Source organism: Geotrypetes seraphini, chromosome 1, assembly GCF_902459505.1.
Source record: "Geotrypetes seraphini chromosome 1, aGeoSer1.1, whole genome shotgun sequence".
In the NCBI taxonomy this organism is placed as follows: domain Eukaryota; kingdom Metazoa; phylum Chordata; class Amphibia; order Gymnophiona; family Dermophiidae; genus Geotrypetes; species Geotrypetes seraphini.
In genome coordinates this window covers 408343127-408359912 of record NC_047084.1, presented here as the reverse complement: position 1 = coordinate 408359912, position 16786 = coordinate 408343127, and the positions used below count along the sequence as shown (strand labels likewise).

Below are 16786 nucleotides of genomic sequence, written 5' to 3'. Positions count from 1 at the left end.
TTATACTATTGTCCCTTGATACTGAAATTCTGGAGATCTATTTGGGGTCAAGTTAATAATTTATTAGAAAATCCAGTTGCACTATCATATGATACCATTTTATTTGGTACATCTATGAGGGCAAAAAGTCAAATATCAGTGAAAAATAACAAACTTCTGTTTATAATGATGGGGTTTGCCATGCAGCTTATCTTAAAAAATTGGAAAAATTGGGACAGATTAAATTATTCATTCTGGTGGGAATCCCTATGTTATGTCTTTAAAATGGAAAGGTTCATGGCCATTCAGAAGGGATGTTACAACAAATTTATGGAAGTTTGGGAACCATTAACTAAATATTGTAAGGATTGACTTATTTATCTAAATGAGGAAAACATTCACATCCGGGGAGGGGGGAAGGGGGTATGTTTTGGCACTGATTAGGAGGTATGGTTAGGTTGTTTAAAGGTATTTTTATTATTTATTTTTCAATTGGATAAATGGGTGGGGGAAAATAATTCTTGTCATTCTTTCTAATAAGTTTATTGTGCTGTACTGTTAATATTCTATGTTAATGTATCATTTATTGTACACAATTGTAGTTTTAAAAAAATGAATAAAGAATGTTAAAAAAAAGATAACATGTTAAAATAAGCTCCCAGCTCCAGTCCCAACAGCAGGGAAATACCCATGCATACATTTACACTTGCTCCCAAAAGAGTGCCAAATTTATGCATTTTATAAAATTCACATGTCTGTTGCAATTGCACTTAAATTACATCCCTGAGAACACCTGTGCACAGATTGTAAATGTAAGTGTGCTCTTTCTGTGCGACAACTTTTTATACATCTATGTGGCTGCAAAGTTTTATTCAAGCCCTTTTCTGAGTGCAAAACAGGCTTTAAACATGGAAAACACTATAAAATCATATGTCCCAGATGATACACATTGAGTGAAAAGAACGAAAAATTGTCAAATTAAGATGCATTTTTGGTTGCTGTAAATGTCTTAAGGGTTGGCATTTGGTAAGAGAACAGATAATTTTATTTGCTTTCTTTACCTTGATATTCAATTAGATAAAGAGAAGTGGATACGTTGCCTTCTGATTAAAGCATTAGGCTGAGAACCAGGAAAGGCAGGGTTCAAATCCAACTGGCATGCATTGTGATCCTGGGCTAATTATATTACATTACATTAGTGATTTTTATTCCACCATTACTTTGCGGTTCAAGGCAGATTACAGAAGAGGATTTCTGGACATGTCCAGAGGTGTTAGAGTAGAGCGGGTTGCTTCAGAGGATGCCTTATGTTTCATATGATGTTAGTTAGTCTTCATGGTTTCTTGAATAGCAGGGTTTTTATTTCTTTTTTGAAACTTTTGTAGTCAGGGGTCGCGATTAGTAGATTGGAGAGTTGGTGGTCTAGTTTTGCTGCCTGTGTGACTAGAAGGTCCATCGTACAGTTTTTTCCGTTTGATGTCTCTGATTGGAGGGTATGTGAATGGTGTCTGGATTCTCCTGTGTTTGGTTGTGGTAGTTTGGATTAGGCAGTTGTTCAAGTAGGCTGGGCTGTCACCATTTATGGATTTAAATAATAGACAATAGAATTTAAATAGTATTCTTGCTTGAATTGGGAGCCAGTGTGAGTCGAGGTATGCCTCAGTGATGTGGTTATGTTTTCTTAATTACTACTACTATTATTAATTATTTCTATAACGCTACCAGACGTACGCAGCGCTGTACAGAGTCACAAAAAAGACGAAAATAGTCCCTGCTCGAAAGAGCTTACGATCTTAACGGCCAAGACTGATAAACAGGATGCCATGGATACAGTTAAGGGGAACGGTTAATCAGCTGGCTGGGTTGGAGGGCAGAGGAGTAGGGTTAAGGATTGAAGACTGTATCAAAAAAGTGAGTTTAATTACTTAAACTATGTTACCTCAGGTACAGTCTCAGATTGTATGTTCTCCAGAGAGAGGGAAATACTTCCCATACCTAAATGTAACTTGCCTTGAACTGCTATTGAAAAAATATGTGCTAAATTCAAATAATAATATTTATCCAGCTAGTTGTGTGACCAATCAGTGGTGTAGTAAAGGGGGGGCTGGAGGGTGGACCGCCCCAGGCGCCGTCTTCATGGGGAGGGGGAGCACTGGTGCCTCTCCGTCACCACTGCAAAACTCTTGAAATTTCGCCAGCATGAGCTACATCTTCCACTTGCTGCTCGTGTTGGCGTTGGCTCCCTTCTGACATCACTTCCTGGCTGCAGGACCAGGATGTGACATCAGAAGGGTGGGCAAAAGCAGCAGGTGGAAGGTGCTGCTCGTGCCAGCAAACATTTCAAGAGAGGGCGGGGGGGGGGGGGCAAGATGTGGGGAAGAGTGATGGGGAGGCGCAAGGTGCAGCGATGCCAGGCACAACCAACCTCCCTCGCTACGCTACTGTGACCAATTATCTAAGTTACCTGGCTAAATTTATACAGTAAAGAGGCAATTCTGTAACAGGGCAGCCTGTGCCTGGTCTAGAATGGCACCTATACGTGTAATTACCATTACAGAGTACTAGCATAAATTGGCATCGACACTCCTACATTTAGAAGCTAACATTTACAACAGGTCTATGGCTCATGTAAATGTTAGTGCCTAAATGCAACATTTAATGCTGGTATTCTACAAATTTAAGTATGCAATAGGCACTTCAATTTAGGTGACCTATTAGGTGCACCATGGACTGCCAGAAGAGCTAATAAATCGATTCTGGATGAGATCAAACTGGCTGTGTCCCTTGAAGCCCAAATGGTGAAGTTATGACTGTCTTATTTTGGTCTCACCATCAGAAGAGAGAGATCACTGGAGAAGGACATCGTGTTTGGGAAGATCAAAGGAACCAGGCGATCAGGTGGCTGGACACGTTGAAAACAGCCTCGGGGATGACGCTGGAGGACCTTTCCAGACTACCACAAAAGCAATTTTTTTTTTTTAGATCTGCAATTCATCAAGTCGCTAGGACTCGAGCATGAGTCGATGGCACCTAACAACAACATTAGCAATGGTGCTGAAAATTGCACTCAGTGGCTAGATTTGATAGCCCAACCCGAAAACATCTCCAAACTGACCTCTTTTTAAATTTGTGCAGCTTGTGATTTTTAAGTTTAGTGAGTTAAAAGGGATAAATCTTTTGAATAATAATAATAATTTATTTATTAAAAATTTTTCTATACCGCTTAAGAACTAAATGGTTCACATGAGTTAAAACAAACATAATAATTATGACAAACTAAAATCTTAAAATCAACAGATAATAATAGTATTTATATACTGCTTTAACCATGAAGTTCTAAGCAATTTACATGTGGAAGAAACCAAGCCAGTCTTATTAATCCCTGAATGATCAGGGTTCTCCCATTTTACTTCCCCTAACAGGTGATAGTTTCATTTTGGTGTTCCCGGAGTCGGTATGCTAATGGTTGAAGGAGCTATGTGACAGTGGAATGGGGAATGGGTACTTTGAACTCATTTAAGTTTCTCTTATTTCTTTACAGGTCGATCTTGACAGGTTTGTTCCCCCCAACTCAGGGCACAGCGTTCATCCTGGGGAAGGACATCCGCTCTGAGCTCAGCTCCATCAGGCAGAATTTGGGAGTCTGTCCACAACACAATGTGCTTTTTGACACGTGAGTACTTTAACCTGACCAACAAATGTATCCATGTCCTTGCTTCTCTTCTAGTTATCTACCTAGTACTGTTACATTCAAATGGAAGCCTCCATTTATACTGTAGAAGTAAGACATGCTATGTTATCCAATCCAGACATTTCCCTGCGGCAACTGTAGACCACTTGGGATCAGGAGTTTGTGGGTCGTTTGTCTTTTGATATAATACCATAGATGATACCCCCACACACTGAATGACCAGGAACTTTGCTTATCCTCCATTCCACTGCTTCTAAAGAGGGTACCCATTCTTTGTTTGGTTCTCTCTATCTCTCCTCCTCCTCAAAGAAACAAGAAAAATGAAGACAACAGTAAATATGAAGTAGAATTTTGAAAGCACCACATCCTTATAACCCGTTCTGGGCTCCTGGGGAGGATAGGCTATAAAACTAAATAACTCTCTGGCTTTGTAACTAAAAGTATTCTACCAGAACATAGTTTGAGATGATGGCTGTTGGGGGGGCACAATTGCCTAATAGGTACACATTCATAAAAGTTTGCTAGGAAGTGAGTTATGGTAGTGCTGGAAAGCAACGTAAGATAGCTTCCCAAAAAAGAAAAGCCGATGGTCTACTATGGTGGGCCTGGCCTCATAGCTGCATTTAGCAACATCTCAGCTAGTGGAGCTGGCTACGGCCAATCCCAACAGCTGGTGCACAGTACTAACCCCATGATTCAGAGCTGCTCGTAGTTCTTATTGCCACCTTGGATATCCCCAGAGTCAGGGCTGGCCCAACCAGTAGGCAAGAAAATCGAGTCACCCAGGGCAGCAACTTCAGCAGTCAAAATAAAATAATTGATCTTGACAGCATCCTCCATTCAAAGGGTTCATAGTCAGTGGTGCCCACAATTCGGCGCAAGAAAGAAGCACGCCGCGAGAAAACTTATTTTTAAAGAGCTCCGACGGGGGGGTGTTTGGGGGGAACCCCCCATTTTACTGCATAGTGTTGCGCTGCTGTTGGGGGGGTGGTTTGGGGGGTTGGAACCCTACATTATAGAGAAAACAGAACTTTTTCCAATTTTTGGGGGGGGAAAAGTTCCATTTTCTCTATAATGTGGGGGGGTTACACTCCCCCCACCTCCCCTAACGGTAGCGTGAACACTGCAGTGCAGTAAAGTGGGGGGTTCCCCCCCACCCACCCCTGTCGGAGCTCTTTAAAAATAAGTTTTCCCGCGGCTTGCTTCTTTCTTGTGCTGGATTGTCGGCGCGCTGGTGTCTGGCGCGCGATTATCCCGTCACCATTCAAAGAACCGTCAGCACATTCTTTCACCTGTAGGAAGGGTGAGCAGTTTTCAAATAACCCATGCACTTGGGTTGATGACTTTTGGAGAGAGAGGAAGGAGATTAGGGTCCTAGTCCCAAAAGTTAATACAGGGGGAGAAGAAGGAGAGGCAGAAAGCTGAAGTGAATTTAGGGGGGAGGAAGGAGAGGCAGAAGGCTGAAAATTCATCTAGGATGTCCAACATTCTTGCACTGGCCCTGTACAGAGCCCTGTACAGCCCCAGTGACAGACCATGGCCCATTCTGAGCTCTTTGGGGACAACAGGTTAGAAAACGAATTAAATAAACACTTTCTAAAAGCCTGACATGGCCATGTTTAGCCCTTTCAAGGGCTAAATCAGGGGCTAAATAAAAACCAGCAAGTTGAATTCTAGGTTTTCACCTGTCTGGTAGTCACAGATTCATTTCACATTAGGCTACTTGCATTGAATCAGCCACAGCTGCTGCAAAGGCTGCTTGAATGTCATTAAAGAATAATGTGAAATTGGAATTAAGAACATAATTGCCGCTGCTGCCCAGCAGTCCGTTCACGCGGCGGCCCCTAGGTCAAAGACCAGTGCTCTAAATGAGTCCAGCCTCACCTGCATACGTTCCGGTTTAGCAGGAACTTGTCCAACTTTGTCTTGAATCCCTGGAGGGTGTTTCCCCTTATAACAGACTCCGGAAGAACGTTCCAGTTTTCTACCACTATGTTACATTTGTAAAGAATCTATCCCCTTTTAATTGAAAGGTTTATTTTCTTCAATGTAATAATTTTTGTTCTACATTAGTGTGTATTTCTATTTTTATTTGTTGTAACAAATGAATAAATTTATTAAAAAAAGAATGTCATTAAAGAGTGTTTTATGTTTTGAATTTGTTTGTGGTGAATAAATTTTATACAGTTTTACTACAGCGGTCTGCGCTGTTTCTTTACTGTTCTGAATCTTGCAGATTGTTTGTCTGTCTGTTTTTTGGACCCATCATCCAGTAATGTAGGAGGCTTTGCCATACCTTTTCCCTTCTTTAGGCTGACAGTTGAGGAACACATCTGGTTCTATGCACGCTTGAAGGGGCTGTCTGAAAATAAAGTGAAAGCAGAGATGGAGCAGATGGTGACTGATGTCGGATTGCCTCACAAGAAACATGCTAAATCAAGTCAGCTCTCAGGTACTGTGAAATCCAAAGCCATACATCTGTGCTTTCTTGTGTCATCTGTCTTCCATCCCTGTAGACCATGGGTAGGGAACTCCAGTCCTCGAGAAACGTATTCCAGTCGGGTTTTCAGGATTTCCCCAATGAATCTGCATGAGATCTATTTACATGCACTGCTTTCAATGCATAGTCATTGGGGAAATCCTGAAAACCTGACTGGAATACGGCTCTCGAGGACCGGAGTTCCCTACTCCTGCTGTAGACCCATCCCCAAAGGTTTATCTGATGATGAAAACTGATAAGGGATTTTTCTTTTTTGGTATGGTTGTCTGGACACTTGTGAGTTATATTCAAACAAAGTTAGTCATTCACCTGCAACCAGTGAACATATAATTTCACAATCCATACATTTTCAAAAATTATACAGATAGTATCAAGCCAAAAATCACATTAAACAGACCGATACTATCTGTATAATATGGGACCCTTCTTGGGACATAGTGAGGGTAGACTTAATCTAGACAGCAGCAATATTCAGTACTTTAGGCCTGCTGAATAGCTGGCCAAATCTAAAGAGATAGTGCCAGTGTGACAAGTGCACTGCATGATATTTAATAGAACCATGATGGCAAATAAAGACCAAATGGCCCATCGGGTTTACCAGTCTTCAAGATGGCTACAGTTAAGCAAGTGTTTCAGAAATGGTTTGGCTGACATAGGTCCTTTTCTAAACTACATTCCTGTAGGGACATCCCTGTAGCTTGTTTGCTCACAAGCTTTGGCTTGAAGGCAAATAGTATTTATGCGTAACAGCACTTTTTTTAAAGTTAGTTCTGGATCATGCTGTTTTTTTAGACAAATTGTTTTGTCCCCTGAGGTAGGCGTTATCACCGAAACACAGTGCCGTGTTGAGTCTGCTGTACATACACATCAATCTGGACTTTTTTTAAAAGGTTTTATACAATAAACTTTGACCTTTTGCACTTTGGATCGTCTGCTTGTAATTGGAGGTCCATCCTTACTTTGGAAGCCAGTAGCCTATAACACTTATCCTAATTTAATTTAATTTATTTTCTACATTTCTATTCCACACTATACAAAGTTCTAGGGGATTACAACAGACATGCACAGCATTAAATGAAACAATAGACAATGAACAGTTAGTGATAATTAACAAAAACACCGAACCAAGATGGTTAAACAGTGGGTATACTCAAGAAGAACCCATAGGCACGAAGGAAAAGAATAGTCTTAAACTTTTTCTTGAAAGATCCAAAGCTGGACAGTGTACAGAGAGCTGAAGGCATGTGGTCCAAAGTTTAGGTCCCATGCCATTGAAAAGAGATCTTCTAAAGTTTCTAGTTGGACCAATCGTATGGAGGGAACTACCAGAAGAAGACCACCAGAAGGAAGTAGCATCCTGGTAGGCTGGTAATACTGCAACAATGTGGAAATTGGCAGGGGTCTAAGTTATGAAGAGCTTTGTAAGTTAGGCAGAGAAGGTTAAAGACGATTCTCTGTTCCATTGGAAGCAAGTGAAGTGAGATTAAAGTCAGATTTATATGGTAAGATTTCCCAGTACTAATGATGATTCTGGTAACACCCCTGACCTGCCCCTGACCCTCACATGGCCATGCCTCCTTCTGGGTTGCGTGCAAGACAGTTTAGGCAAGTAGTATTTTAGAATAGTGCATAGGCAGATGTGCACTCATATCCAAATGAGTGCCAGTTAATATAAATAATTGATTGTTGATACTTCATTTGCTCATTAATTTGCGAACACATCTGCCCTGCATGCCCAAATTTGGGCACACAACTCTGGGGTGCACATGTAGATTTTAGTGTGGTTAATTGAGGAAGGATACACATGTGGGTATGCACTGGTTTCCATTCCAATTCCACTTCCTGGCCACTCCTTTTCATCAAAGAATGTTAATGGTTTTTCTTGCCTTTGTTGGAAGATTAAAGATGAATACTGACTACCCATGTGATTATTTTGACAGGTGGCATGCAGCGAAAGCTCTCTGTGGCCTTAGCTTTTGTGGGTGGATCCAAGGTTGTGATTTTAGACGAGCCCACAGCCGGAGTGGATCCTTATTCCCGCAGAGGAATTTGGGAACTGCTTCTGAAGTATCGACAAGGTATCAAATACATTTTCATTTACTTTTGTGACTTTAGCTTGTATTGTTTTCAAAGTCTTCTCAACAATTTAATACACTGTAATTTGGCCCAGCAGCCATGCAGCCCTCTGACACCAGAGGTCAAAGTTTTATTCTTGGACATACACTCTCTCCAGGCTTGTTGAGACCTGAGTTGCTGCAGCAGCAGTGCTGATAGCAAAGTGGGAGGAAAGGAATTGCAGTTATGGTTCATTAGCAGGGCCGGTGTTAGACATGGTGGGGTCCAGGGCAGAAATTGCTCCAATCTCCCCACCTGCCATTACTGCCACACATAAATGACTTTTTCACACACAAAAACACAGACAGACCTTCACCAAATATAGCACAAGAGATCACAAATCAAAAATATGAACACCAAATCTGAACTGAGAAATAAAAACAGTAATGCACTTCATTATGTACTGAATACAATCAGTGGCTGCTGGGAATCCCAAAGTCTTTCCAGCTGATAACCACCTCCTCAGGTCCAGCGACCAGAACTCTCTAAATTCTGCAGCCACCAGCAGTATTTCAGAGCTGCTGCCACCCCCTTCCTCATACCTGCTTGGCTTTTCCACAAACATGAAAACTAAAAATGCATGGTGAGGGGCAACACTGGCATCTCGTGGATACTGCCACCAGTTGCAGAGTATGGAGATTTCTGACTGCTGTGTTAGAGGAGGTGATCTTCAGTTGGCAGGGCTTAGAGATCTCCACCAGCTAGGTATTCATATTTTGCATTTGGGTGGGAAGAAAATTTGGTAACCATCCATTTGGGATTCAAGCCCCCTCCCTCCCAAATCAGCCATTTGGCTATGCCACTGAATACAATACAAAAACCATCTATGATACACATGTTCTGCAGCTAACATGCTCTAATTAATAAATTAAAAATAAAACACTTTTTTTTCTACCTTTGTTGTCTGGACATTTTGTTTTCCCATCATATTGGTCCCAGTTTCTCTTTTCTGTTTTCTTGTCTGTCTTCTGCAAATTTTCTTTCCAATGTCTGCTGTCCATTTTTAATTCTCCTCTCTTCTCTCATTCCATTCCTCTATTCCCTCACTATGCCTGTCTCTAACATAATGATTTTTCCCTTTTAGCTTTTTACTCCCTTTTCTTCTATTTTCTGCCTCTTTCTACTCAAATTTCAATTTCTCTCTCACTCTTCTTTTTTAATTTTCAACTATCAATTTTCCATCTCCTCTCAGTCCCTAGCTTTCCTAGTACCCATCTCACTCTTTTTCCAACCTCCTATTTCCTTTCAGCTACTCCCCCTTACCACATTTCTTCTTCTGTACTCACCATTCTCCTCTCACTCATCTTCTTGCCACACACTTTTGACCTTTCCCATATTGTTCAATCATTTCCAGGATCTCCTCTCCCATTTCCACTCTCAATACCTGGCCCACCTCATTCTTAATGCCTGGCGTCATCCAGTCCCTTTTCCTCTAACCCCTCTCCCAGTCTCTTTCCTCTTGCTTTCATGGATCCACTCTCCTCCTCTCTCTTCCCACCCCCATGGTCCAACATTATCCCCTCTCTTCTGTTGATCTTTCCTCTCCCCACCTCACACATACTTGATGCTGAACAATGGGATGGAGGGAGAAAAGAGATGCTGCATTTCTCCTTCCCTTCCACCATCAGACCCAATATTTCTCCCTCTTTTCCCTCCCATCCCCAGCTCCAACTTCTCTCTCTTTCTTCCAGACAACCTTCCCATCCAGCATCACTTCCTCCCTTCCCCCACCACCCCCAGGTTCACAGTCTCTCCTTTTCTCTTAACTGCTCTCCCATCCCATATTTCTCCCTCCAACCCCAGGTCCACATCCTTCATTTCTCCCTTTCTCTTCCCAACTTCTCTCCCTTCCTCCCAAAAACCTCTGGGTCTACCATCGCTCTATTTCTCTTCCCAACTACCATCACATACAATATCTCTTCTGCCCTCCCTTTCTACCACCCTTGTGTCCACCATCTCTCTATTTCTCTAACAAGCTACCCTCCCATCCAAGTTTCCAAGTTTTTTAAATATTCTCTCCCTTTTTCTTCCTTCCCTCCATTCTATTGTCCACCATCTCTCTCCCTCTTCTCTTTTCCTGAGCCCATTATTTCTTCCCCTCCACCTTCCTCTCTCCCTACCCCTGATCCAACATTTTCCCTCTCTTTGAACCCCTTCTCTGACCTACTTCATAATCATCTACTCCAGTGGGCTCCCCCCCAACGTGGGCCAACATGGCTTCCCCTTTTCTTATCCCCCTTCCGATGTTTCCCTCATCTTCCCAGTTTCACTTTAAATGCGTTTTGCTTTGCAGGGTTTTGCTGGTGCAGCATCAATTCTTGATATGCTGCCTAGGGCCTCCTTGGTGCTTTCCCTCTGCTTCAGTTCACTGTAGCAGAGGGAAAATGCCAAGGAGGCCCCAAGCAGCATATTGAGAATTGCTGCCGCGACAACACCCTGCAAAGCAAAAAGGCAGTTAACGTGAATCTGGGAAGGTGAGGGAGTGCCGGACATGGGTGGAAAGAAGGGGAGACATGCCAGACCACAGGGGACACCTAGAGCTGTGGGGCTTAGGGCAACTGTCTTGTTTCCCCCCTACCCACCCCTAATTCTGGCCATGGTCAGTAGGGAATTGCACAATTTGTATCTTCTAACTAGAAGATTGTCATCTCCATGGCTGGCCCGTACAGGAAAGGAAATCAAATGGAGATCCATAAGTAATGGTCACTGAAGGTTTATTACCCACAGAGCTGTTAGTTTTGTAAAAAGTACTCTCATTTGATGCTAATTAACTTGAGGGTATTTTTAATTGAGCTAACAGCTCCAAAGTGCAAGAAGGAACTGCCAAATAAAAACCAAACAAAAAACCCAGAAAGCTCTTGGAACTATGGAACCCACTCCATCCTACTCACACTTGACATGTTGGGGATATGCTACTACTACTATTAATCATTCCTGTAGTGCTACTAGACATATTACATTACATTACATTAGTGATTTCTATTCTGCCATTACCTTGCGGTTCAAGGCGGATTACATAAGGAGTTATCTGAACATTTTCGGTGTTAATACAGAATAGAGGGTTGCAATTGGGGATTGAGATGATTCTTGCTGTGTTAGTTTGTCTTTAAGGATTTCTTGAATAGTAGGGGTTTTATTTCTTTTCTGAAGATTTTGTAGTCTGAGGTCGTGATTAGTAAATTGGAGAGTTGGTAGTCTAGTTTTGCTGCTTGAGTAGCTAGGAGGCCATCGTACATTTTTTTTCATTTGACGTTTCTGATTGGAGGGTGCTTGAATGGTGTGCAGGTTCTCCTATGTCTGGTTTGTTGCTGTTTGGATTAGTTGGTTGTTTAGATAGGCTGGCTGTCTCCATTTATGGTTTTAAATAGCAGACAGTAAAATTTGCAACATATTCTTGCTTGTATTGGGAGCCAGTGTGAATCGAGGTATGCCGATGTGATGTAGTCGTGTTTCCTCAGTGAGTAGACAAGTCTCAGAGCTGTGTTTTGTATTGTTTGTAGTTGTTTTATCATGGTTGCGGGGCAGGGGAGATAGAGGATGTTGCAGTAGTCTAGAAGACCTAGGACTGGACCACGAGCTGGAATTGTTTTCTGTCGAAGAATTTTCGAACTTGCCTTAGGTTTCTCATGACTTCAAATGATTTCTGTATTGTTTTATTGATTTGTGGCTGCATGGTACAGCCTCTGTTTATCAACATTCCCAGAAGTTTTAGATTAGGTTGAGTGGGGTATATGAATGAGTTTATTACTAGGTTTGTTATGGTTGGGGTTTTGCTATTTTCGAGGAGGATGAATTTTATTCAGCACTGTATGTATTATATGGAATGGGGGTAAATAGTTTCCTCCTTAACTGCAGTTGTAATCTGAATCTGAATATATTAACACCGTTGCTTTTTACTTTTCTCTGATTCTGAGCCACATGCCTGGGCATCAAATGACAGGGCTTAGCAAAACATGTGTACTAGCTATCGAAAGAAGCTGTCTTGTCTTGTTGGCAGTGCCTCAAGTAGGAGAGAGAATGTCTTTAGGGAGCAACTGCTACTATCTGTGGAGCCAGATGGTAAACGTGGCAGTTCCTACCATCATGTAATACGTCCCAGTTGGGCCAGTTAGGGAAGGCATGAAAACTCAAGGCAGTGGTTTCCAACACACAGTGTGTATCATTCATCCCATTTTTAGATATGCTTCTTTTGTCTCTTTTTAAAACATTTGGTTCTGTTCTCATTATATTTTCCCACTGGATTGTGAGGAAACCATTGAGGATAAAGGAATCATAATGAACACATAAATAGGACTAACTTCTTTTTATACATAATTAGCATCTTTGCATGATATTCTGTTGCTGCTATTGGATATATGTGTATGGTGGAGAGGGTGGGGATGCTGTGATATACCACACTGTTCAGAATTTGCTTGTTGTTCTCAAATTCAGTGTATTCCTAAATGTTCTGTACCCTTCTGGCTGCTTTTGAATTCTTTTTCCTATTACCGTAGTTGTACATTAGTCTCATAACAATAAAGCTTTTCTGTGGTCTTCTGTTGTAGTCCAGGAAAAGCCTTTTTAGGAACAGAGGGATTTGTGTTGAGTAAAATAGATATCAATAGCTCTTTTGTTAGAGGCTCTTACAATGTTTATGTAAATGTACTAAAAAAGGAAACTTCTGATTATTGAGGCTGTCTACCAGAAGGAATGGAAAGGGAAAAATGCAAGAGAAGAATCCATAGATGAAGTCACTTTGAATGTCAAGACAATAGCACTTTAGAATTTGAAACTGTAGGAACAGAATGGGACAGTGGCTCAATGGCATTGTCATATGAAAGAGCAAGCTTTGATTCCCAGTCCAGGTCTTGTTCCCAGGCACATGGTTTAAGAGGGCAAGCAGGCATCTACTTATAAAGACACATAGATGAGCATTTTAGAAATCATGTGAAGGTGAACATCCCAGTCGGTATGTCACAAATTGACGTCCATCTCACATGCATTTTAGAACAAGATACAGCTTGTTCAAAAATATATGTGAGATGGATTTCAAGTTTATTATGGATTTGATTAATCGCTTATTCAAAATTCTAAGCGATGTACAAAAACAGAATTGTCCCCAATTCAAGTAAGGCATACTGTTTTGAGAGCCAGTGGAGTCAGTTCTATGGAAAAAAATAATCCTGAGGCAGTGCTGGTCTAAAGGGTTGCTTTCCTTTTAAATTTAATGTATTTTTCAACTAACCGGCACTTTTCATAGACTTGAAAGTGGTCAACAGGGCTCTCAGGGTTCCAGCTTTTCGCATGGAGACACTGCGGTTGGTGATTCTTGTGGTTCAGTTGGGGGAGTATCTGACCTCTCTCGATCTGACAGAGGCTTACTTGTATTTTCCAATCAGGACCTCCCATCAGCTCTTCCTTCGCTTTGCGATCTTGGGTCAGCACTTTCAGCTCTCTGCGCTTCCTTGTGGTCTGGCCATGGCTCTGTGACGTTTACCAAAGTTATGGTGGTTGTTGCGGCAGCGTTGCACAAAGAGGGCATTCTGGTTCATCCCTACCTGGACGACTGTTTGATTCGAGCAATGTTGTTTCAGGCGAGCACGCTGGGCATGGCTCGGGTGGTGGAGTTCCTGCAATCGCTAGGCTGGGTTGTCAACCTTTCCAAAAGTCGGTTGACCCCCCCCCCCATCTCAGCGCTTGGAGTACCTTAGGGTTCTGTTCAACAACTCCTTGGGGAAGGTCTTCCTCCCAGAGGTCCGGGTAAGCAATTTGCAATCTCAGCTTCGCCTGCTTATGGCGTCCCGGTGTCCTCGGGTGCAGGATTTCCTCCAAGTCTTGGCGGCTTCCCTAGACGTAAGGTGGGCTCGGGCTCACATGCGTCCACTTCGATATGCTCTTCTTCGGAGATTGGTCGCCCCAGAGGCACAGTCTGGATCATCCTGCTCCTCTGAGGGGCTTGGCTCGCTGCAGTCTTCGTTGGTGGCTCCAGACCTCTCATCTAGTCCATCATAATAAAAGAGACTGAACACCAATTGTTCACCTTTGTTGTTTTGTTTGCTGTTCATAAAATCTAAGGCCATTTATTGAAACTATCTAGACTGAGTGAAGACAATTTGTAGTAGTATAACTGTGTATTACTGTCATTTTAATAATGTTAGCAGTTAGCACTGTTAGCATACTACTACTAGTCACTAGTGGACATGTGATTTAGGAAGGGGGTGCAAGGGTTTCGATGATCATTTAGAGCAGGGGTAGGGAACTCCGGTCCTCGAGAGCCGTATTCCAGTCGGGTTTTCAGGATTTCCCCAATGAATATGCATGAGATCTATGTGCATGCACTGCTTTCAATGCATATTCATTGGGGAAATCCTGAAAACCCGACTGGAATATGGCTCTCGAGGACCGGAGTGCCCTACCCCTGATTTAGAGGTTACCAGAAAAGATTAACCCTGATATACTGTATAAGATACAACAATGTAGCATACAACTTCCATGCTAACTTTGCATATTATATTAATTTGTATTCAAATTAAGGCTAAAACATTTGCTTAGTTTAGGTAGTATAGAGTTGAAATCGGATCTGTATAAGCATGCTTACCTTACATCCTGTACCTGTTAAATACTTCCATCTCTCAGCAAAGTGTCAATGGCTGCCTCACTTTCTCCAATGCTGAGGGACCTTTGTAGAACATACTGTTAACCTTATTTTTCTGTCATACTATCTTTCTGTTAGGCCGCACAATCATTCTCTCAACTCATCACATGGATGAGGCTGACATCCTGGGGGACCGGATCGCTATCATATCCCATGGCAAGCTGTGCTGTGTTGGGTCTTCTCTTTTCCTGAAGAACCAGCTGGGAACAGGTTATTACTTGACCCTGGTCAAGAAGAATGTGGACCCATCCCTGAGTTCCTGTAGAAATAGCAGCAGTACCATGTCTTACCTGAAAAAGGTAAGGTGTACTGTTACCCACTGCCACTCTTTATGAACCTTTATTACAATATTGCCTTCCTGACCACCACCGTCCCACCATCCTTCATGATATATGCTCTCGTCATGACTCAGAAGTGTTACCCGTAATGGCCTTCAGCTACTCTTAGTTGCTTGGCACTTTACTGATTATTTTCCTGAGCTGGGCCTGGTTTTGACCTCTTTGCCTATCTAAAGCATTTGTTCCAGTTTTATTTTTTAGCAAAGCAGGACTACTGGCAGTGAGTTAGTGTAGGACTGGCTCAGCTTATGTGCCGGTGGTGACATGGAGTCATTTGTTAGCTCTCCCTCTTACATAATTGCTGCTTTCTGTTGTCTGTAACCACACTGAAGTTGCTTTATTATGACACTTTCCTTACCGCTACCACAGATGGTTCTTTTGCATATATGTGAAGGGTGACGTGTTTTATATGTAGGGCAACCAAAGTGTTCCTCAGATAAGAAGTATGTCATGTACATGGCTGACAAATGTACATACAAGACTGAGCCACTTATTTTTCCCTCTTGCATTCAGGAGGACAGCGTTTCCCAGAGTAGCTCGGATGCTGGACTGGGCAGTGACCATGAAAGCGATACACTGACAATAGGTAAGCCTAAAACAGTGACCGTGTCCTGCCTTTCTGAGACTTCTTATCCACAATAACCAGGCCCATTCCTTCTCCTTGCCCTACCATAACCTCTCTCCAGGCTGACCACAGAAAAACTACATGCTGGGGGTGCTAAGCTAAATGAAAAGTACTTCTTCCTGAATGAAATCAAGGCACTTGTTCAATATTGGGGGATGCTCGAGCATCCACCACACCCATGATTCCCTTTAAATCACCTATCATATTATACAAACAAAATAAACTCGGATATGTGAAAATTCAATAATGTTCCAAAACACACTTTCACAAGAAAGATACAAAAAAATGTCATATACAACGTAGACAGTACTGCTTTGGTTTGAATGGGATATGTTTCAAAAAATGGAGGAAAAGCCTCAGACTGAAGCCTCCCACCACCACAATGGTGGTCCAAGATGGTTGGGTGATAACCTCACTGGCAAAAAACCTCCATTGCACTCCCAAAGTATAAAAAACCTTAAGCAGGGCTATCTATGGAAGTTGATAGAAGAAAGAAACTTTCAACTTATCTTCAGTTGATCGGTACACCATTTAATTAAGATTTCTATACTGCCACTCACTGACTTGCAGAACATGGTGGTATATAATATTTAAAACCAAAGGAAAGAAAAAGAAAAGTAAGACAATAAAGAAATGACCAGGGTAAAAGAAAAGGTGGGCTGAAGGAGGGGGGATGGAATAGAAGAGAGGCAAATTGCAGTTGCTGCTCAGAAAGAGGGAAATTAAGGCCCATGCTATCGGGTTTCATAAAAAAAAGCCCTAAGGGATGGAAGAGGGAAAAAGTAGGGGGGAGAGTTTAGGGCAGATTGCTACGGCTAGGGCTAGTGGATGGTAACAGAGTTTGAGCTCTGTCTTGACATTTTTTAAAAGATAGCTCACTGTGAAGAGAGAGAGGGAAGGTGTT

The 16786-nt window shown here is 42.1% G+C and overlaps 1 protein-coding gene across 1 annotated transcript in view; it reads left to right on the top strand.

Moving 5' to 3' along the window:
• ABCA1 (ATP binding cassette subfamily A member 1) overlaps positions 1 to 16786 on the top strand; it is a 264923-nt gene that overhangs the window by 162581 nt on the left and 85556 nt on the right. The window contains exons 20-24 of the mRNA XM_033918403.1: positions 3521 to 3652; positions 5983 to 6122; positions 8111 to 8248; positions 14998 to 15218; positions 15771 to 15843. Coding sequence (XP_033774294.1) covers positions 3521 to 3652; positions 5983 to 6122; positions 8111 to 8248; positions 14998 to 15218; positions 15771 to 15843 — 704 coding nt within the window. The remainder of the gene's footprint in view (positions 1 to 3520; positions 3653 to 5982; positions 6123 to 8110; positions 8249 to 14997; positions 15219 to 15770; positions 15844 to 16786) is intronic.